Raw genomic sequence first — 24,546 nt, forward strand, 5'->3', positions numbered from 1 at the left:
ATTACAATTTTTAAAACAAATCATTATGTGTAGCTGTACCTCATGTCTTGTACAGAATACGGTAAATTATTATTCATGAAATGACATTTTATTTAGTCTTCTTATTCCTAGCCTTCTACATCTCTCACTACATCTACCCACACATCAGGAGTCAATTTTTGAGTACAGATAGCACAGACAGTTTCTATCTTGACTTGACCAGTAATAAGCCGAGCACAGAAATTCAGCAAACGCTGATGCCTAAGTTTGATGGTGTGGACTAAATAGGCAGGCTCTAGAGGTGTGCCAGAAGAACATTCCACAAACACTGAACTATAGATTTAACCTCATCTTTTATAAAAAAGGACCTAAGAATATTAAACTGAGGCTACTCCTCAGGAGAATAATTATGATTTGATTTAGAATAGGTGTATTATATACCGGACTAAATTGTTATTTCGCTCTCTCACTTAAGTATCTTTTTTCTTTCTGTTCTGGTTTAGAAAAATAAAATTGGAAAGAAATTTATTTTTTCAAACTTTTCAGCTATCAAGCAGTGACTTTTCAGCAGAAATGTATTAGCATATTATCCTTTGAAACACAAGTATAAATGTAAACCTATAAAGTATGCATGTGGTGTATTCTTTTCCAAAGCACTTTAAGGTAGGTCACACTTACCATCTAGTTAAGATTATCACAGAGAGTTAAGACAATGTCTAGACACACACTTCGTCCTGGATAGACTTAATTAGGCTATTGAGCTTAATTTAGAACATCAAAGCACTTCAAACTCACATTGCTGAGAAGTTAAGACATACTCTCCCTACAAAATTCTGCTTCTTCCACAAGAAGTCATCACTCATTCCACATTAAATAACTTATGTTCTTTGAGAAAGGTCCTATGTTCGGTTCCCAAATGATCCAAACGGATGCTGTTTCCAAAAACATGCAATGGCTTTGATAAAACAGCTAATATCTCTAGGAAGTCTGAAGCCTTTAAATTAGTGCCAGGAAATGTTTTTCTTTCTCTCAGTAAAATGCTTTACTTCAGCTTCTATCTTCCCAAGTCACTCCCTGGTCAGGAGTCTGTTGCAGTTCTTCCCTGTAACCGAAAGCTCACAAGTCTCTCCCTTTCGTAAGACGTAGGTGGTCTTCTTTTTCTCGGTTCAAATTTTCTAGTAAGCATGCCAGCTTGAATTTATTACTCTATCAATTTATCTTGGCTCTTCTAAAATACATTTTCAAAAGGTATTTGATGTTCACTTTATTCTTAGTTTTAGTATTTCTCTAAAATTCTTATAACTCTAGCCTGCTATAATAGTGTTTGGTTTTGTAGCTCATCAACTGCCGTATAAGTTTTTCTTCTGCCTCATATACAATTCTATTTTAATATAGCTGTCTCTGTATAAAGTTCTTCCAATGCTTTTTTAAATTTTTCATAGAATCATTAATGATTAGAAATAACAGACTTAAGCATCATCAAAAAAGTGTAGTTCTATCAGACTAAATCCAAAACCATCTGGGTGACTGGTTGTATTAAATGCGGTACATCAACTGTTGGAATAAAAGAGGAGATTTCTGCTAATTGTGACTAATTTACAGAACTTTTTAACCCATTGCAGAAGTAATTTATAAGCAGTGGCCTAAATCTCAGCAATGTCACACAAAATTAACCACTATGCTAGACAATCTAATTCATGTATATACTACTTTTGTGCCGGTCTGACAGGGCTCAGGACAACCACTGCTAAGTGGTACCTGCTCAGTAGTTCAATAGGACACCACTGCTTGCAGGAGCTATTTTCCCTGTCCCTTGTATGGCTGCACAAAGGAGAAAAGAGCTATGACCAAAACATGGAAAAAGATGGACATCCTTGTTTTGGTTTGCTTTGGTTTTTTTCTCATTTTAAATATGAGGAAATGTATTTTAAGACCTAGAGAAGAAAAAGTCAGACAAGCTGCGTTCTCCTATTTAGTTCCAGCAACTCTCCTAGAAGATTGAATTGTTACTATGACCAGTTTTCCACCCATTCTCTGGAACAACAGACCAAGTTACAGGCCTTTAAATGGTCCAGACTTTGAGGACACCATGGCTGCTAGATGTTTCCATGTAAGCATGACACAAAATCAAGATTAGCCTCCCAGATACTGCTTGAAAAACACAACCATACTTCCTACATATTTCCAGTCCAGAGCAACCAACCCACAGCAAAAACCAAGCCGCTGGGGTCCATCCACAAATGCTGACCATTGTAACTATATCTTTGTGGCTCATCATTTTAGAACTCATGATAAATTTTTTAGAGTATATATCAACATTCTGAAAAGGTGTAGGTAACATGCAAATCCTAAGTATTTCTGTAAAACTGCATTTGACCCCAGGAACAGAAACAAAAGAGATGAGTCACTCCACCTTCACCTTCCATTAAGACAGAATTCTGATTTGTTCTACTGAGTAAATCCCTTTATAAGTATGAAAGGACTTAATAAAATTGTTTAAGAACACCCAGTTCTAGAATTCAGATAGTAGGAACACAAAATACTACTACTCAAAAAAAATAGTGAATAGAGAACAAAGATAGGGGTTTTTTTCTCTGAAGAGTATGGAAGCAAGAAGAATTCAAGTTGAAATGATTGTTGAGAAAGCAATTAGAAAAATTAGGAGAGGATACAGGGGTTGGAAGAAAAGCAGAAGGTGAAATTTATGTATACAAACAATTAATGGGCAGGTTTGACAAAGTGCCTTTTCTCTATTCAGAAAATGCTCCCTGTTCTAGGAATAAAAGTAGTTTGGGCAACAGCTGGGCATCTTGCTAAACTGTTATTTTGTTTAAGAACTGCAAGCCTTCCATTCAATAAGAAGTAAGTTCAAAATTTACAAGAAGATGATCTTGAAAAAAAACGTAGAGTCTACAGAGGTCTGTAGGTCTACGAAGTACTTCCATATTTTAGCTATCTCACAGGTGATTACAAAAGCTTAAAGGGCAAAAAATTTGGTATCAGACAAGCACATCAAGCACATGGGGTGTTGCTATCCATGAGACCCACATATGCACATACTAACCTGGTATTTGGCTCAGGAAATAAACAAAAATACAATCTAATCATTGGCCACTCTCTCAATATTTTTCACAGGACCCTTAAATGCTCACAGCCCAAGCCAGAAGTGCAGCAGTTTTAAATGCCTAACTCCTAAGTAATTTCTGCCAATGTAATGCATAAAAGGAGAATTTGCATGCATTGGTAGCTACATTGAGATTCAAATGAGTATATTGAAGTAGCTGAAATGCGTATACCTTGCTGGTATAGTTTGTATATCAAAACTACATCGATAGCTGTTATAGTAAGTACAAAAGTCTACAGACCCTTCTGTAGGTCCATAAACATATATCTATATCTATATACTGTTCAAAGAACAGCTTTTTTATTTTCAAAGCACTTTGTCAAAATCCTCCAAAATGTAAATATTTCATGAAGGGCAGCGGTGGTTGAATTGTCTGCTGCAAATACTCCATGTCTGGGGTTTTCCACATGATACAGAGGAACAAAATTCCTGGCAACAACTCAGAACCTTCATAGACTTTACATTATTCCAGCAGTGGAACACTCATCAAACACCCATCAATCCCACTTGCCTGCTTCTACACTCAAGAACTAGCTGGTCTTATAGTAAAAAATATTATCCTACACGGTGTGTATATGGGAAGGTGAGGCCCAAGGGAATGGCAGGAAGATGAGCCAGGGAAGGTTTAGTTTGGATATTAGGAAAAGATTCTTCACTCAGAGGGTGGTGGAACACTGGAACAGGCTCCACAGGGAAGTAGTCATGGCACTAAGCCTAATAATATTCAAGAAGCCTTTGGACAATGAACTCAGACGCATGATGTAAATTTTGGGGTTGTCCTATGCAGCGACAGGAGTTGGACTTGATGATCCTTGTGGGTCCCTTCCAGCTCAGGTTATTCTGTGTGATTCTGTGGTTCAATACTAATTTCTTTTTCCTCTTCTTTTTCTTTTCTTTTTAATATTCTCTGTGCTTTCTTATTAGCTTGACTCTACTACACAAGTCTTGGCAACATCTATGTCCTCCTTCCTGCCAATAAGGGAGGACCTTCTAAGTAATTTGTTTGTGCCATCTACCTGCACTCTTGAAGAGTCTTGGGTTTCTGCTCTGTTCCTCAGACACAAAACTCACTAGCCTGCATCTTCTGACTTCCTGCCACCTGCTGCAACAGCTCTGCCTGTTTTCCACTGTGGTCTGCATCCTTGCTCCATGGAGCAGTGCAGTGAAGCAGCAGTGTTCTTCCCTATCAGGGGAAAGAAGTAAACCAAGAGCATCCCCACTGAGATCTTCCTTCCCTATGGTAAAAAAAGGAGGATGCTATGTGGGAAGCAAAAGAGCAAGGTGCACAGCAGGAACACTGGTCTTTGTGACTTCAAAGCTGCCAACATACTTTGGCCTTGGTGACTGCTGAGTCTAAGTGGTTGGGATCATCAAAAACACAGTAACTCCTGCTGGCTTACATGCTTGTTTTCTAACATTGAGGCTCTCTCCCCAACTGCACAGACTAGAAAGCAAAATTTTAGACAATAACCACAATTGCTGACCTTTATTGTGAAGCTCAGGAGCATCCTGTAATAGGTTCTCCCAGATATATCCAGTGATGTAACACTCATCACATATTTGAGCACTCTTATTCCCCATTAAGAAATCGGTCTTGATCCTATTATTCCATTTTAAATTATTTTGATAATTTGTGAAAATGAACTGGTATCTATGGTTCATTTATTTGCATCATGATAGATTGCTAATCACAGTAAGTCACATGGAACTTTCTTTACTTCTTGTGTAGGTGAGTTTCTGATTTAATATATCTTACTTTCGCCAGGAACATAGCTGGCAAGAAATAATACTAGAACTTCCTCAGGACTTTTTCAGTGTTAAAGTGGTGGGCTTTTTGGAAAACCTGTTTCTTGTAGCTGAAATTTTTTAAGTCTTAAGCACCCTCTTTTCAATGTTTTCCAAAAAGAAAGTTCCCATTTTAAAGTATGGATTTTTTAAAAAAAATTAAAACCTGACAGCTTTGGTTTATAGAAAGCTGAGACTTTAGCTTCATGTCCTAAGTCAGAAGGAACATATTTTTAGTATTTCAAATTCTTGTGTCATAGGATGTCTTCCTAGCTCTAGAAAAAGCAAGAATCCTTAATAACTTCTTTGTTGTTTTTCAGATAGCTAGCTCACAGCTTGCAGTGACAACTAAGAAATGAAAACTCAGATCTTGCTATTCTGCTTCTCTTCCTATCCTTCCTAAACAGGAATTCATTTATGTAGATATAGTACACAGATAAAATGGACTGCTCAGTCTGTGTCATAATAAATCACTTTAATGAACATGTCCGAGCTGAAACAAACACTCAAATAGGCCCATGCCAGGCAACTGCTGAGGAAAAAAGTTCCAAACAATCCAGACGCATACTATCTCCCCGCAAACTGACTGAGTACAGCTTACTTGCAGTGATGTGGTGTTCATCAAACAACATCCCACTACCACAGAAAAAATTGCTGTTATGGTGACATTTGTTATTAGAAAGCATACATATACTGTTTAACAACAGCACAAATGCAAAACCAGTCTGCAGAAAACTTCAGCAGCACAGAAACACAAACAGTTACAATTATTACAATTTATTCCTAGCTGTCCTTTTGCAAAGACAAATCTGCTGCCTTCTGATGCAACGACAATGACAAAGACTTTTTCCTCATAGCTGAAACCAACAGAATTAGGAGCTAAATCACAAGTTGTCTTGTAAACCCTGGTAACTTGATTTCTTGCTAAAGGGGCACATTTCCAGGGAATAATTTTTAATAGTTTGATTATTTTGACTGCTGGGCAACTATATTTATCTGGCTGTAAAAATGGCAGATTAAAATCTGCAAATACATTATCACTTCCTCTTTGTGTGAAGTTTATTTAAATATTTCAAATCAGTTTAAAACAGTAAAGACAATAAAATACAATTTCCTGTACTAAAGTGGTAAAACTGAAGCAGAAAGAAACTATATCGCTTGAAAAGTCATGAAATAAGTCAATGTTAGATGTCATTTAAGAGGAATAGGGGAATACTATCATAGATGTATTTGTACCATCTTAAAAAAAAAAGCAAATCTATATGTTTACACTGTACTATACCTAGCAGGATACCTCTAAATAATATATTATTTGAATCTGTAGTTGTTACTTACTATGCCTACATTGCTTCCAATATGCAAATAATAAATAACCATCAGTCAACCAAGAAAATGCAATGACAGCATACAATGCCACATAAAATAAGAAGCTGGATATTTTTCAATACGTACTCAACAACATAGTTGTATTAATATGTCGTCTCTATAAAACAATTAGAGTACCTGTGTAACTATTAACAGTCAATAAGGACTTAATGCTGGGCCCTTATATGTCTTCAGCTATACACTTCCTCTCCTCATTCTTAACAAGAGCAGCGAATAATCTGCCCAGGGAGGTGGTTGAGTCACCTTTCCTGGAGGTGTTTAATGCAGAGGTGGATGAGATGCTAAGGGGCATGGTTTAGTGTTTGATAGGAATGGTTGGACTCGATGATCCGGTGGGTGTCTTCCAACTTGGTTATTCTATGATTCTATGATTATATGATATCCCTGCTGAGATTACTGACAACAAACATAGCAGCAGCCTAACTAGTGTTATGCCAGAAAAAATGGCAAACTACCTCAAGTGAAACTATGATAGATTACAGAATTTCTGTTGATTTCAGGTTCATATGAGGCTCATTCAGGACTTCCTTTTCGCCCCACATATTCCATGAATGTTTTATGTCCAGTGTCCAGAGACTAGGTGCCAAAGGTGGCAAACTAGGTAAATTTTTGGCCATAGTGAAAGCAGTAGGTTTTCCATACTCCTCTTAGAAGTATTCAAGGTGCAACATTGCTCCACTGAAAACACTGGCAAAATCTTTCATGAGGCTAAGAAAAAAAAGTTGTAGGAAAGGGAGGGCAGTATTTCCATGACAAAACAACACAGTAGATAAAGTTAGGAACAATTTTGTATATATGATCAACAAGCTCATGAGCTTGTTGACACAAGCTCAACACACTGAGTTGTAAGTTCTTACATAGCATTTGGGAAACAGGGGATCACCTAATTGGAACTGTGCACTTAATGTGTATGAACAACAAATAAGATGAATGTTCCCAGCAATCTTCCATCTCACAAGAGGAGAAAAATTATTAAGACTTCTTTGCCCATCCATGCATGACTTCTAGACCTATTTCTTTTGCAAATGTCTGTGAAAATAAGCTTTTCATATCTACTGATTTTAAGGAAACTGACATTTACGATAACTGTTTTGCACACATTACTTTAAAAGACTTTTCTATAGGTTTGAAGTATATTTCAGTTTCCTAGAACAATTTTGCAAAATTACCTCAGAATTTCTTCATTGTATTTTCTTCTTTTAAATAATGCTCCTAGTGGCAATCACCACTGAACTGGAAGGTAAACGTATCAATACAATTTTGTTGTTATTGTTGTTTTGTGACAAGGAAGCAATAAGTTTTAAATGAGAATTTGTTGTTCTGTTAAAAATAGCCAATGAAAATAATTTCACATTTTGAAAAGATTTTAATTCTGACAGTGATTTATTACATGTCTGATATTAACACATGCCTTAAAATGAAATTGGAGAGCATAATTATCTTGGAGCCCTAAAGTTATTGCAAACAGTTCTGAATTTCATTCATTCGCTTTTCATTGCAAGTGAACAGGGGCATTCAGCTCTCATTTGTTCCCAGCCCAACACAACTTGTCACATGGCAATTCTTGGCATCACAACTGCAATGCTATCAACTAAGCTGATTTTCCATAAATAGAGAAGTTCTGTCAAGTTTTACACAGCTTAAGAATACCTTTCTCTGGCCATAGATACTACCTTTGTGATGCAGCCAATACAGACAGGCAAACAAACAGAAACAGGAGCTGAAGCAGACAGCACTCAAATATCCACTTTGGTTTTCTCAAGTGGTAAAGCATACAAAGCACCACTTATTAATCAGTTAATTATCTTACTACTTTGAAGTGGTTGTATGTCCAGTCTTATGGTGCCACTTAGTCAATCTCTTTACTCATGACTAAAAATCATGAACATGGTATCAATAAATAAGAGAACCAGTCTTCTCCTTAAAATATCCACTCCTCCCAAAAGACCATGAAGATTTGAATGCAAATCAGTCATTCTGACAAAGTGGTGAATAGAAATGACACACAAGAGAGATTGGCATTTTAACTTCAAGCCAACTGGTCATTTGGGGATAGGGGATTATTAACTTTTTATTCTCAAAAATTCTACTTTGAAAAGTGAAAGTGTAAAGATGGCAAGTCCATCCTCATATTTGCCGTTCTGAATCAGCACAGGAGGGGGAATGAGCCAGCTTCTATCCATTATGTACTGACAGAGATCTTTTCATCAAAGTATTTTGCTAAGACTGGAACTTGGCTTGTTTAGAGAAGGCTCTGCAGAGACCATATAGCAACTTTCCAGTACTTAAGGTGGAGGGGAGAGGGGGGAAGGGTGACTGTAAGTAGATTGGGAAGGGGCTCTTTATCAGGCAGTGCAGCAACTGGATGAGAGGTAAATTTTAAGTTGAAAAAGGATAGAGGGTGGTGAGGCACTGGAACAGGTTGCTCAGAGAAGTCCTGGAGGCTTCACCGCTGGAGGCGTTCAAGTCCAGGTTGGATGAGGCTTTGAGCAACATGATCTGGATGAAGGTGTCCCGGCCCATGGCGGAGGGTGGGGTTGGAACTAGATGATTGTTAAGGTCGCTTCCAACCCAAACCATTCTGTGAGTCTATGAACCTCATCAAGGCAGCAAACTTGCAGTTTTAATACTGAAGGCTCTGTTTGCAAATAACAAGAGGCTGATTTGGCGTAAAGAAACCAACAATGATTCTTCTATTAGTTTATACCTATAAGAGGATGCAAGAGGACGCACCTAGAGAGTGGTGGTAAATGGAGTTAAATCCAGCTGTAGGCCAGTGACAAGTGGGGTTCCCCAGGGCTCAGTGCTGGGTCCAGCCCTGTTCAATGTCTTTATCAATTACCTGGATGAGGGGACCGAATGCACTGTAAGCAGGTGTGTGGATGACACTAAGCTGGGTGGAAGCGTGGATCTGCTGGAGGGCAGGGAGGCTCTGCAAAGGGATCTGAACAGGTTGGACTGATGGGCTGAGACCAATGGCACGAGGTTTAACAAGGTCAAATGCCAGGTCATGCACTTGGGGCACAACAACTCTAAGCAGTGCTACAGACTAGGAGAAGAAGAAGGGCTAGAAAGCTGCCCAGAGGTGAAGGACCTGGGGGTGTTGGTTGACAGCGACTGAACATGAGCCAGCAGTGTGCCCAGGTAGCAAGAAAGCCAATGGCATCTTGGCTTGTATCAAAAATGGCATGATCAGCAGGTCCAGGGAGGTTATTCTGCCTCTGTACTTGGCACACCTTGAATACTGTGTTCAGTTCTGGGCCCCTCACCACAAGAAGGATGTTGAGGCTCTGGAGCGAGTCCAGAGAAGAGTGATGAAGCTGGTGGAGGGGCTGGAGAACAAGTCTTACAAGGAGTGGCTGAGGGAGCTGGGGTTGTTTAACCTGGAGAAGAGGAGGCTGAGGGGAGACTTTATTGCTCTCTGTAACTCCCTGAAAGGAGGTTGTGGAGAGGAGGGTGCTGGCCTCTTCTCCCAAGTGACAGGGGACAAGACAAGAGGTAATGGCCTCAAGCTCCGCCAGGGGAGGTCCAGACTAGATATCAGAAAAATATTTTTCACAGAAAGAGTCATTGGGCACTGGAACAGGCTGCCCATGGAGGTGGTTGAGTTGCCTTCCCTGGAGGTGTTTAAGGCACAGGTGGATAAGGTGCTGAGGGGCATGGTTTAGTGGTTGATAGGAATGGTTGTACTTGATGATCCTGGGGGTCTTTTTTAGCCTAGTGATTCTGTGATTCTGTGAAAAGAGGGATGAAGTAATGGAGAAAACAAGAAAGTAGGAATCTGTCATCAACCCTGCACTAGAAACAGTGAAGGGGAGGGGAGAAAAAGGTCCATAAAATTAGAGGCATGGGAGATGAGAATCCAGGCTTCTCCCACAGTGTTAATTTATTCTATAAAAAAACAGAAATTCCCATATCCTTGTATATTTACCTGTAATGAACCATTACTTTGCTTCAAAGTTACCAGATGATTGAAATGTTATGCTTTTGTGGGTTTTTTTTTCTGTCAAACCATGTCGCAGAGCTTTCTCTTTTATCTTGTATTTCAGGTAGGTAATCTCCAGTGCTAAAGTGGATAAACCTGTCAACTCACTTCACATGCAGCACTGAACAGTCATCAGATGCTAACAGTTTCTTACTCAGCTAGGCAAGATCAAAACTAATGACAGATGAAATGCTGTCTTTCTTGTTATTAGTCCCCTGAGTCATCCAGTTTCCACTGTATCACACTATTTTTTGCTGCTTGCCTCTATATAAGGTGCAATAGTGTTGTTGCAAGTGACTCAAGCCTTGGGTTCACCCATCTATGATTTGTGGGTGAGATGTGCTACTACCATCTTGCTTTCTTGTGCGGTCTCTCACCACATCTGACCAGGCTACTGAAACTGCCAGTCTGCTTTTCAGCAGGATTTTCTTATGTTTAAAACCAGAAGTTCTGTATTTTTACTAAGCATAGTATTAATGCTTAAATAAAGACTCGTAATTCATGATTTTATGAATACGTTTGCTAATCAAAGTGCAACATCTCATTATCTTAACAATTTACCAGTTTAAAGAGAAATGGGGGGTTTCTGAGACCAGGAAAAAAGATGAATAAAAATAGAATATGATGGCAATAATGTTTCTGAAAAAAATAATGGGAAAATGCAGTGTCTATATGGAAAAGATGTAATATCGGCTTCACATCTAGGAATAAGAAAAACCTAAAGACTTTACATGCAATATATTTTGCTGGAAAAGGTAAAGGAATCTTTACACTTTCTATGTAACTAAGAAGGAGATATTAAAAAGAAAAAAAAAACCCACAAACACCTTTCTACTGATCTCCTCCTCCATTCTTGTTGGTTGTGACTACTTTCCAAAATTATTGACCCATGCATAAGAAACAGCCAGTAACTACTAGCATGAATATGCTTTCCTTGAATACCTTTTGTTCTGTGTCAGCATGTATTCTTTAATTGAACTTACATGTCTTATAGCTCTCCCCACTCCTTCAATAAAAGCAACATAATCCTGCATTCATGTTTACATACCACTCAGTTGTCATATTCTCCACAGATTTTATTCATCATCAAGCACATACAAGTACTATATACTTTAAAGTCTTGTAAAGCATCACACTGATATTCCATAATGATCATAAAACACCACTATATCATTACATTGATCTTAGTGACATATCCACATTATGATTTCCTTATAAAGCTTTCTTTGACCACTAATGCTGACCAGCCTACCCCACAAAGACCCCTGAAGCAAATACTGAACTATTGTAGTGCCTTATCTGTAAACTCTGAATGCTTCTTTCTGCTTGAAAGTGAGCAACAAAACTTTGGCATTTATTTGCTGCCACTCCTTAGTAAAAATAAAAAAGATATTTTAGAGCTCCTTCTAATCCCTATAACTCATATGTCAGACTCCCTACATCCAACATTTCAAGCAACATTTTTATCCAGGCCTAATGGCGAACCACATTCCACCAAAATGCCTTGTTTTTATTCCTAATGTTCTAGTCAGTGTTAGTAAAGAATGCACATGACAGTCTTCATGCAATTATTATGGCAAGATGTCTGTATCTTTTCACATTCCCAAAACATTTTAAAACCAGGGAGACAACAACAGAAAGCCCTTCTTTCATTCATCAAAATCCATAATCATATAAAAGAGCAAATTATCCTGTTCATTTTTTACCTTGGAGTCTTTGAAGTTTCAAGTCAAAGGCACAATATATATCTGATGAATAAAATTATTATGCCTTTAGAGTTCAGACTGTGGACATCAAGAAATCCTGCATTAATTCAGTCTAGTCTCCATTAACTACCAATAAATATCTGTCTTCTGAAAACTGAATGCTCATGACTGCAGTCATCAGCATTAATCATAGAAAGTGACATAGATATGTAGACAGGGATAACTAAAATTTTGGCAATAAACAGACAAGTTTCCCAAGAACCACATAGGAATCCACGTCAATGTCATCTCAAAGTTCAGCTTTAGATGCCCAGATGTGTAAATACAATTAAAGCTACTAAGAGAATTGATTCAGTGCATCTTTCAAGAAACATCCAGTTCACCTGACATATAATCAGTTCAGTTCAAAAGTGATTCAGGCTTTGCTAGAGGATACCCATTTGGAACAATGCAATTTTTAAAACAAAACCTCTGGTATGGTTTTCATACTCAAGTTTATGATGTGAATGGCCTGAATGACCATAAGCAGACTATACTGTTTGTAATAAAAATAGATTATTTCATTCTCAAAGACAAGAATTTATTACATGAACAACGATGTTTTACACCATAGCATTGCTTATGTGCTTAAGGAGTTAAACAACACTACTATTTTCAGCAGACTTTCCATTAACAGTGACCAATGTAGGATCTAAAATATTATCTAGCAAATCTGGTTTCAGCCATTAGTGTACCAGGGTACATAGGTATATCAGTCTGTTTTCTGCAAAGCTAGCCATGCAAATTCATCTATTTATTGCATCCAGAGCCTACTTGCAAGTAAGATGGTGGGTGACTCAGCTTGAGGTGAACCATCACTACAAAGACCATCTGCTACAGCACATTGCTCTCTCATCCTTTCAGAGACCTAATTGTACTTACCCTCAGAAGTACTAGCTGGATGAGGTAATTCAGCAAGACATTGTAAAGGCTAGGGTCTTTTACAAAAAACATTTTTTGGCTGAAATTATAATAGGCACACAGTATGCTGTTACAGGGGCCCCAGAAGGTAGCGAACTAGTGTCAGGATGAGTCAGTATAGAATTACGCTGAAAAAGCTACATGTAGTCATTCTTTGGAAAAAACAAAACAAAACAAAAAAAAACCTGAGCATGGAGACTGTAACTATCTGTTCTGCAGCAATGAATGACACAAATCTTTTGCTTCTCCCCACAAATAAACAATTGCAAAGTTCCAATTTTTTGGTGAAATAACCATGGGCAGATAGGTGGCTATAATTTTTGTGCACAGATACACGTATATACATATATAGGAATACATATTTTTTTAAACTGGAGAGCATCTGCTCTTGATATGATCCTACAGATGGTTTTGTGGGTAATAACAGTACCATAAGCTATCAACCACTGCTTTCCAGGAAATGTGCGTATACTTAGATTTTCACAATTATCATCATGATCCTTTGACAACAATAGTCTCATGTTTCCTAGCAATCAATAGTTTTGAGTTCAAGATGAGATTCATTTCTACATGTATACAAACTCCTAGTACATTAAAGGAAACCCACTACTCCCAGCATGAAGATTTGAAGAGTCTATATTGCATCCAGGATAGAGAACTGATAGAAAAGTACATTATTGCACTAAAATGACAGTTGTGTTTTTCTGCAAGGAACAAGGGAGAAAATCTGCAAAGGTAAAAAATGAGCTCTCCTATTCTTTTTCTTTTCCTTTGCAGCTGATAAAGTTAATGCCTCGGGTTATATACAGAAGTTATTGTATCAGTGTCTACAATGTACTAGAGTACATACTTTCTAACACAACCTTAAAAAGTATAATGTCTATTCCAGTAAAAAAAAACCCCAAAATTGGTAAATAATACCTCCTGCTATACAAGTAACCCTAGTATGTCTAATTTGAAAAAACACAGCACACAAAGTAAGGTAGAAAATAATAGAAGGTAGAAGGTAGAAAATTCTCTTCACAAAAGTTGCAACTGTTTACGCAGCTGACTAGAATATGGAAAAAGTATATTCAACAATAGCATCTATTTCTGAGGAACTCCATACTCATTGGTAGCCAAGAAAAGATAGATATAGAAATATTTAAGTACATAAATTTATATAAACGTATGTAATTAAATGAATTATACTAGTTAAATAATAAATGGACATATGACAATACTGACTTAGATTAGCCGTATAAAGTTTACAGCTGTTTTGCAAATCACCATAGACATCGCAGTCTTAACTTCTTGAGCACAGACAATCAGCCCCAAAAGCATATCATAAGTGTTGCAATAAATGTCTACAGCCACGACTCAGTATGACTTGCAGAGCACAGTTGGGGTCTTCCTTTTGTGCTGCTGCTATGGCAGTTCTTACCTTCATGTACTGGTCTATACATTAAACTCATTATACTTGCCATGATAACAGGCTAAAAACCAGACCTAAAATGCAGAAGCTCTGCAAGAAAAGGATTGGCATCTTCAGATAATTCACTTTCTGTAATAAATTAAGAATTGTCTTCACTTAATTTACAGGATAAAAACATCTCTCTCTAATGCCATTACAATGTGCAAGAAAGATATAAAAAATTTCTATAATGACAGTATTTAAAGGATACTTAACATCCTCTCCAGATCAGATGACTCTGAATTCCCTATAGCATTCAGTTAAGTGCTTGTCATTTGAGCATCCCCTTATATAAGGTAGAGTAGAAACCTTAAATAGTATGAAATTCACTTTGAGCCTTACCGGAAAAGACACTGGGGATCTTGGAAAGAAAACTTTTGACTGTGCGAATAGGAATTCCATTTTTCTCATCTTGCATGCGGGCTATGACGTCTTCCATCTGAACATAGAGGAAAAAAAAAATAAAAGAAAGGAAGAATAAAGAAATCCAGAATTATTTCCTCAAAAAAATCTCCAAGAAATCCTACCTCATTCTCTCAGAATGACAGGTCCACTCTTGCTATTTCTTTTTTAATTTCTAATTGATATTTTGTATTTTTATTGAATAGGCTAAGAAATTGGAAGCAATTTAATCATGGACAACAGTAAAAAAAAACCAAACATGCTCAAAATCTCTAGAAAAGAAATAACAAGGCAGAACAAAGAGGTTTAGTTAAAGTAGTTAAAAGAAATAGTTAAAAACAATTGCTAGTTACAGAACTTCATGTCTGATTGTATTACTGGTATTGTACCAAATATAAAAGCAAAAGAGACTCATGCAGCCTTTTAGGGGACTGATACAGTTCTCAAAAGGCTTTTCAAAACAAAAATAGAGCTTTTAAGTTAAAAGCAAAGTTTCCTTCTTTCCTTTTGAGAAGAAGAAAAAAGCCTGACATGATGCCATTTTACATCACTGGAGACAGCAAAGTCAGAAATGTAGAAATTTTTGTAAGTAATGGAGTGGTTAAAGAAATGTTTAATATCACTGCTGTAATTTTTTTATATATATTTACATTAGCTATTTGTTTTCCAACTCATTTTCTTACATTGATTTACCATACGTTTTATAAATAATGCCCAGTCAAAAGGTTCATTTTCATGTAAACTGTGAACAGCAAGTCCTGTTATTGGAAAATGCAAAGAATATTTAGATAGAATTATTGGCCGACAATGTTAGTTTTTATTCTTGCACATTTCATAACTTAAGTTTACACATTAGATAACTTACATCTATCTTCGAACTTCTCAAAATATTCAAAGATACTGTGATAAAATTAATTACAATTATCCCTCCTCTTTCTTTAAATCAGTAACATACTTTACATGAAAATCTGCATGAGTGAGCATTTTATATTATTTTATTAGTCAAATGTTAAGAAAAAATCTGCCTCATTTCTGTCCCCCCAGCATCTTCACAAAGACTTCATCAAAAGTTTGTGGCTGGATTGCATTAAGAAAAGAGACAAAATACTGTTATATGTCCTTTTTCCACAGATGACCCAAATCAGCGAACAGTAGATAGGTGAAGTAGATAGTGTTAGTATAGCACACAACAAGAAGTAAAAGACTGAGATTATTGTTCAGAATTAATGAATGTACAAATATAAAAGAAGAAAAGAAATAATGTTCATTGTAATGTCTTTTATCTGACATAGAATGTAATTATTAACTGGGAAAGGCTATTAGTAATGTTCTGAAGAAATTGCCAAGCAGATAAATGTTGTCCATGAAATGGAATCTGTTCCTCTGTTTATTATCCATAAAATGAGTGTAGGCTTGTTTCAAGCTCTTGTAAGTTCTGTGGTTAGATTTTCTTACTGAGCCCTTTAATGAATAAGAAGTCACTCAAATTCAAGAAATTCAAGTGAATATCTTTGTTTTAAACAGTAACGTAAATTACAATCATAGGTACACAGTCTTCTATGGAAATGAACAGTGTAAATTTGGTGATAAATTCTATACATGCAGAGTAATCTTACAAGAATATTGCTAGAACTGCAGAGTGAATAATACTGTATGTTGCATTAGGACAAAGTTTAGAAGACAGTTCATACACAAGGCAACACAGAATCATAGAGCCATAGGTTGGCTTGGGCTGGAAGGGACCTTAAAGATCATCTAGTTAAAGTTCCCCTGCCATGGGCAGGGACACCTCCTACTAGATCAGGCTGCTGAAGGCCCCATCCAACCTGGCCTTGAACACTTCCAGGGATGGGGCATCCACAACTTCCCTGGGAAACCTGTGCCAGTGCCTCACCACCCTTTTTGTGAAGAATTTCTTCCTATAGTCTAAATCTTTCCCTCTCCAATTTATAGCCATTCCCCCTCTTCCTATCACTACATGCCTTTGCAAAAAGTCCCTATTACATGAGGGAGGAAACATGATAAAGGTATATTTGCATTATAATGATTACTACAAATGTAGGACACAATTCCAGAACATAATGTTAGAGGTAGTGATATGCAGTTGCCTCTTTCTCAGGAACACACAAAAGTGCAAATGTTGAATGCATTCCTAGTGCTGTCAGTCATCAGTCTTTTGAGGATACATGGAATAAATTGTTAACTGACATCTACACATGCTTTCCTAAACTTCCTTCATGGACAAAATTTAATCTAAACTCTATAACAGCTTACTCTGATAGGGACTGTAAGCTCTGAGAGAATTCTCTGGGTTTGATTAGCAAAGTGAGATCTAGGACGACTGCACCACAAAATTACACCTTCCACTGCATGTCCAGCTCCAAATTCCAGTCCATGTCAGGATCAAATACCCTCTGTGCAAGAGGCAGCTCACACTCATTGTGAACTGCCTGGTTAATTCAGTGTACAAATGTTACTGCCTCGGTGAGTATGAATGTTCTGAAACAAGATAAAATGCAACAGCAGACCCTGGGATTCTGCATGTTGTCTATTAGATGACAAAATTCTTATTTGTCTTGTCTTTCTTAGCAGAAATCTAAAAGATCAGTTGTATTTTGTGGTCATCTTAAATCTTAAACATAAGAACTCAAGAAAATTAAGTACAAATTAAAAAAAAAAAGCTTCAATTAGAGATCCAAAACCATCTAATCCAATTCACGCAGGTGCACAGCTTAACTTTCAGTATACATAGTCCCTATTTCTTTTTTAACTGCTTTGAATTCGGCAAATGTAGAATCTCTTCCACTGAGAAACATGTTCTTAATTCATTATATTTCAGAACCAGTACTCAATGCATTTCTCTGTCATTCATCAACAATGAAAAGGGCAGAGTAGTTTAATTAGAATGATGAATGAGAATCTTCAACTGTTTTTGCTGAAGGGGTCTAATCTGGGAAACACAAAGTGCTGTGTATCATTGTTTTCTTCTGAGTCACCTGACCCGATGCTCAGAAATGAAACATAAACTCCTTCACTTCACCTCAGAATTAGAAGATAGTGAGATTCTGTAACAGAAAAGCTACAGGATACAGGAGTGATTGCCTCATAATACCACCACTGACTCTTCCAAACGCACTGAAATCTAGTCATGGAGACATGCATAACTTAACTAAGAGGCAGAACCCATAGAGAATTAACAAGCCCACAGAGTGAGTAACATCTGACCATGTGGAAGAGAGAATAAAAATTATCAAAAGGGAAGTGAAGGAGATAGTTCTCAGTCACGTGCGTTGCTAAAAGACTACTGAAGGACTATGCTTATCAGGCTTCTCTTTTTCTTTGATATGATCATAGGTTTCTGCCATATAGGATGATTCACCTCTTCTATCCTTAAACATTAGTCACTACCAAAAGGTACCTGTCTTTCTGTTATTGACAGTGAAAGTCTTGACAACAAACAAGGACTGGTGTCTTTTAGCTACATAAAGCTAGGTAAAATGAACACAACTTCTAGTCACAGAAAGTTTATGGTTCCTTAGACTTCAGTGCCGTGTGGTTTAGAGATCTTTAGATCTCTAAATCCACATATGAATTTCATTGCTAACCATCCATACATCTTGCAAAAATTATCCCCTTGCACCATAATTTGGCATCACTGCTTCTTAAGAAGTGGCTTTTTTTGTTAATTCAAAGACAACGAAAGTCAAAAGCTAAAAATGTATGTCAGTGAAGGACAAGAGTTTTTTCTCCCCTTAAAAGCAATACTAAATCAACTCCAAACAATGATTGTCATTGATACAAGTATTCCAATTCTAGAAAAAGAAATCAACAGTCTGGAACTAACTAAAATTGAAGAGATATATGTTAAAAGATTGAAGCCTTGATCTACTTACACATTTACAGATATCTCAATTCAATTTCTGTTACTAAAACAAATTTCAGTGCCTGGGAATTAAAAGCATACCCAGAAATACTAGAATTAAACTGAGCATAATTTTACACAGTTATGCCTCAGAACATGTATTGCCCTTATTTTGAGTGCGCTGGGGTCCACCCAGACTACAGCTTTGTTAATTTTGCTAAAATCTTTCTTCATTTTATCCCAATGTAGGGATGAAACAACCCAATGGGACAAATTACAAACCTCATCCAAATTTGTGAAGAAAGTACAACAGATCACAATATGCAATGATTTCTTACACTCTGCAACAAATTTCTGTAGGCATTTTTTTCCCTCCCTACTTAAACATGTTACAGAGGCCAAGGTCATTAGTGCAGCTGGCCAGCAGGTCACAGCAGGTCACACTTTTCTTAGTGAGCATTCTCAGTGCAGCAACTTGGGCTGAACAAAACCGGCAGGGTAGGAGAAAACTGCAAGGTTCCTTACAAGGAAACAGATGGTTTTTTATCTGTCTTCCAACACATGCTAACTATGTAGAATAGACAGAAACAATATATTCCTATCTTTTTAGTATTATACCAATAATGAATTACCTGTAACTGCTACTGTTTTCAACAGTACCCTCTATTTAAACTGCACTGTACTACATATGCTGTCTCACGCACTTATACTACAAGTTTTCTGTTGAGACCACCATTTTGCCTTCAATTGCAGGAAGCAAAAATTTTCTAAGAAAGTATTCAGTGTTTCACTGAGGCAAAAACTCTGTATATTTACATGAATGACTAAAGTACTCCAACAGAGTTACACTTTAGGAGTTCCATGCTCTCTGCCTTCCCATGTCACCTGCTCTTTGTCTGGAATACACATGCCAACAATCACTGCAATATCCTTCTTTAATTGAATTATCACAGTACCACCTGAGTGTACCAGTTGGGCTTTGTTCATCACAGAGAATTAAGGAGAACAAAATACAGGAACTACAAATCCCAGGAGAATGCAATGGCAACCATGGATACAGGCAAACTGATTGCCAAATAAAATATTTCAGAGTTGCTCAGCAAACTACAGCAAATCATCTCAGGTCAGGAGTGCCGAGAACTCCTTTTCTAAATCAAGTGTGTAGAAATGAGAAAGTCAGACATTTCTGTAACAAAGATTTTAGCATTTCCCATTTAATGAAGAACTGCATTATTCCAACACTTCATTCATACTTGAGATGAAAACAAAGTTTAAAACATTCACAAGTCCAGAAATATACATTTAGATTTTTGCCTAAACTACAACACTGAAAGATTGCTTAAAACAGGCAGGATTGACCAAACTGTTAATGGCAGTCATGCATGTATTATTTGAGCTTGCTGAAAAAAATGCAGTCAGTCAGTAACTCCTCTAAATTGGCAATATTGCTTCTCTGGTCTACCAATACAGGGAATGAGCCTAAGTACTCTCTGACAAACATCAAATTTGAGAATTATGCAATGAAAAGAATGCAGGAATAACTGGTCTTATCCTTTTCAGAACCTCTATTTGCTGAAGTAACTGTTTGACACCACAAAATACAATGACAAATCAACACATTTCCAATTGTATTAAATGCATGCAAACAAGACAGTCTGGAGAGCATACTTTATGACATATACCTATGATGCTGACACCTCTATGTTCTGTTCGTTTCCTTCTGCAGTATAAAGTCACTCGTATGAGCAAATAGCTCGTACTCTGCCCTCAAACAGAATGCTTGTGGAAAGCCAAAGATATTCTGGATTTTCATAGCACAAAACCCTGTATTGAAGCATCACCTCTCATCATTCTTATGCCTGCATTTTTAATTAAAAATTGGTGAATTTCTAATTAAGATTGAAACTTAATTGCCCTAATTATCTGTACTGTGTCAGATAGAGCAAATAGGTAATATTCCAAATTGGTTGAAAAACCAAGGTGGTATAATATATACTAGCAGCCTGCACTTATATTAAATGAGTGCAGGGCAAGCTTTTGTCATTTGTTAAGAATAATTTAAGTTATCTTTTATTTATTCAAAAATCAATGCCAGTTCTGTGTAATTGTTAGATACCTGAGTTATTTCTGATTAGATGAATAGTCCCATTGGACTTGTCCCGGCCGTCAACACTGCACATTCACCACTGAACTTGCATTAGTATGAGACTCTACACATTTTGCTGATTCAAAACTGTGCTTTGGAACACTAATTTTAAGTATGTTCTCATGTTTCTTACGTATCTAAAGTGCTGAATCAACAAAACCAGCATTTCATTTAAAAAGTGCTTGTAGCTTATTATAAATCATGCAAGTGGCTCCTTGCCCATTTTCATCAGTAATACCAAATTCTGGATATCAATTCCCAGAGAAGCGGAAAGTCCTAGGGACAATGAATGAACATGCACTTACAGAAACACAGCTAGGCTACTACAAAAGAAGCAGTATCCAGCTTTCAATAGTGCTGAACTACCTAATAATAAAGTTGATGAAAATAAATCCATTCTTAGATGTGTTCCCGCAAAGGGGGAAAAAACCCCAATCTTCACGTGAAGTTTACTGAAATCACATAGAATATGCAAAATCAGTTAAGTTATTGGCAACTCAGATAACTACTGCATAGCAAAGAGTTGTCTACAAAGTTACTTTATAACATGTTATTTGGAAAAGATTATCTGAGGAAGAAATACAGTATCAGCATTAAAAGTGCTTATTACAGAAAAAAAATATGATACTGATTCAGCTTTGGAATTAAGAGAAGGTTATAGAAAATGTTTTGATAACTATGTGAAAAAGTGGGCAGGTGACAGTTCCAGCTGTCTGGACTTCATGAAAACATAATTTTGAACAACAAAAACCTTATTAAGGAAGGCCAAAGGTTGTATTTTTTAAATTAACCACTTGAAAAATAATTCAAATATTCTGTAAAATTGCTTCGTACTATTAATACTTCATACTTTATTTTTACTCTGCCCTTTCCAAGCCAAGAAGCATTTTCTAAATTTAGGAAATGTCAGAAACAAAACCAGAAAATGCAAAAATCTGTGCATTTACGCAAAAGTTACCGCTTCGAATAAATGGCTTTAATTTTAAATTCCTGATTGATGATGAAAAGCATTTCAAGATTATTTATCTATTTTTTCTTGGAACTAAGAAATTATTAACTAGAATGATTTAGAAATACAACTTTCTCAAACCTTCAACACTACTGTTGCACAATGAAGCCAGAGAAAGCTTATTCAAAGGAGTTAAAAAACACATCCAGATGGTGAAATTTCAAAATCAGTGAAGGAAATTGTAATTCTGGAAATTGTACCGCTATTTTATTTCCATCTCAGGTGTGAAACATTGGTTAGAATGACAGAGGAAAAGGAAGCATCACTATGGTTACTTAGGAAGGAAAAACACTTTGATGAAGTCTTGGTAAACAAGTATTTCTATCAACAGAGAAATTTCTGTAAGAATACTTAATTCAGAATAAAATATTTTTTAAATCAGATAAATCTATAAATAATATTTTTAATTTGTCAGGCTATTACTTGAGCTGCTTAACTATGCTACCAGGGACAGAAATAATGTTCCTTAGGCAAAATTCCTATCTTTAATATATGATCTTTCAGAGTCAAGATATTTCCTGAGTTCTGTTATTGTTTTTGAGATGAGGGTCTGGACATTAAATATGAGGTCACCTCTGTGTTTCAGAAGTAGGCAAGCTCAGCTGGAAAGCTGACATCTGAGATACCAAATGGACTTTTCAAAACAGTACTACAAAAATGTTGAAAGATTTGGAGTTTTATCCAAGGAAGAACAAAAGCAAAATGTGAAAATTCAACAGAAAAGAAAAGAAAAAAAAAAAAAATTCTGGTACTTTGGTCAACATACAGGCTAAGATTTTAAAGAAGCAAACACAAGCACGCATTTTTGTAGGAGGTGATAAAGAAGGACTCAGTTAGCTTACACATGCTTAATTCAGATACAAAAGTGAAAGGTAATGCTAATGGCGCATTTTGCCTTCACAAAAGTATCTCACATGGAGATATTAGCTATAGGATACAGCAGAGTCACAATATATTCATCTACCTAAAAAAAGGTACATTCCTCAGAGTACTTACATTTACTCCAAAATATTGTCATGTAATGCTAAAGTAAACAAAACCAGATGTTTTCTAAATTGATATAGCTTTCTTACATCATCTGTTTTAAATCTAAAATTGTCTGGATGATGTATCTTTTTCTCTTTTGTCAGATGATCACAAACACTACAAAGTCATATCACAGCAGCGGATCATTTTAGAAGAAGCCCCAAGCAAGGAGGACGCCTTTCTAAAAAGTATCACTATCTTTCAAAAGCTGAAGAAGAAAAAAGTACTTGCAAGAAATGTTTAAAATTACATTGACAGAAATAACATTCAGGATAAACAATGATATGAAAATTGAGTACCAGTTTACCAAATGAGCCTGCATATATTCTTAGTTCTCTAATCTGCTCTAGACAATAGCTGATGAGGAAGCTGCTCAAAGCAGAGGATGACTTCTCCATTCACAATGAAACTGCAAGGCAGAACAACAGTATTACGGAATCATAGAACAGTTAGTTTGATGTGGACCTGCAAAATGTTAGATGGGACCTCCAAAGATATCTAGTCAACCCCACCCTGCAATGAGCAGTAACATCTTCAGCTAGATCAGGTTGCTCACAGCCCTGTCCTACCTAATCTTGATTGTTTCCAGGGATGGGGCTTCTATCATCTCTCTGGGCAACTTGTCCCGGTGTTTCACCAACATAGGGAAAAGACAAAGCCTAAGCAGTTTTATGATTTCTGCATCGCTTTCTGTCCTGCGGAGGGGAAGACTGAAAGAGGAAAGCTGGTCTTCTAATATTTCAGCATCTACGGAACTGAAATACTGTATGAAAACTAAATGTCTAGCTCTCTTGGTCCTTTAAATTGCTCTTAAGTGGTAAAGTCCATTAAATACAGACATAAAATTGCTACCATTAAAACAGAGTTTTACCAGTCATTTTAAAATTATGGTCTTGTAAAAAAGAGTTAGTCCAAATGATTTTATTACAGTATGGTAAGCTTTCAGTATCGATTTTATTTGGCATTTTAAAAAAATAAGCTGCTGATGTAATACGGTGTGTAACATTATATGACAGATGGATTGGTTTCACAGCAGTCTGTTCAGCCTCTGTTGCACAACTTATTTGAAAACAAATATTTTATTTTACCTAATCTGAATAGACAGAAACGAGACATTCACCAATATTCTGGCTGTGCAGGTTTTTAAATGATGTCTTATTCACCCATTTTCACTTTAAGTTCAATGGAAAACAAAGAAAAACAATTACTGATCTTCCAAGTCAACAGTACAGCAGAAGAATGGATAAAGTCCACAGAAAATACATCCATGGTACATTCTATATGCAAAAAAAAGGTATCAAGCAGGATACTGAAAGAGATGAAGCAGAATATTTAAAAAAGCAGAAGTTGCAGGCTTGTTCACAAAGTGCAGTAGTGCCAGTCTAAGCTCCATCAGAGCACTTAATTCCATCATACATAGTTACCACATATACCCATACACAGGATGAGTTCTTGGCTTCATCTCTTAAAATTAAAGATTTCCAGAAGCCCTCCTCTTCTCCATCCATTGAAAGGGACCTAGTTTTTTTCCACACTCCTGCTCAGCATTGCTGTATTTTCAGAAGGATCCTCTACCATATGTTGGTACAGAAGAAAATTCAGGAAAGCCTGATTCATCAAAGCAATTAAACACTTGGTAAACTTTAAGGCTGAAATTTTCTAAGAAAATGAAAGTAATAAAACACCTAACTTGCACTAAAAACCAGTGGACTGACATATCAAA

At 36.6% G+C, this 24,546-nt stretch overlaps 1 protein-coding gene across 11 annotated transcripts in view; it reads right to left on the reverse strand.

The window, feature by feature from the left end:
• Positions 1-24,546, reverse strand: part of RGS7 (regulator of G protein signaling 7) — a 234,252-nt gene that overhangs the window by 118,342 nt on the left and 91,364 nt on the right. For all 11 annotated transcript variants that reach the window (XR_011337012.1, XM_069852370.1, XM_069852368.1 and 8 more), the window contains exon 3: positions 14,721-14,817. Coding sequence is in view for 10 of the 11 variants with exons in the window: in XM_069852370.1 (XP_069708471.1) it covers positions 14,721-14,817 (97 nt within the window). In the remaining variant the exon portion in view is untranslated. The remainder of the gene's footprint in view (positions 1-14,720; positions 14,818-24,546) is intronic.

This window comes from Phaenicophaeus curvirostris, chromosome 2, assembly GCF_032191515.1.
Source record: "Phaenicophaeus curvirostris isolate KB17595 chromosome 2, BPBGC_Pcur_1.0, whole genome shotgun sequence".
NCBI classification, from domain to species: domain Eukaryota; kingdom Metazoa; phylum Chordata; class Aves; order Cuculiformes; family Cuculidae; genus Phaenicophaeus; species Phaenicophaeus curvirostris.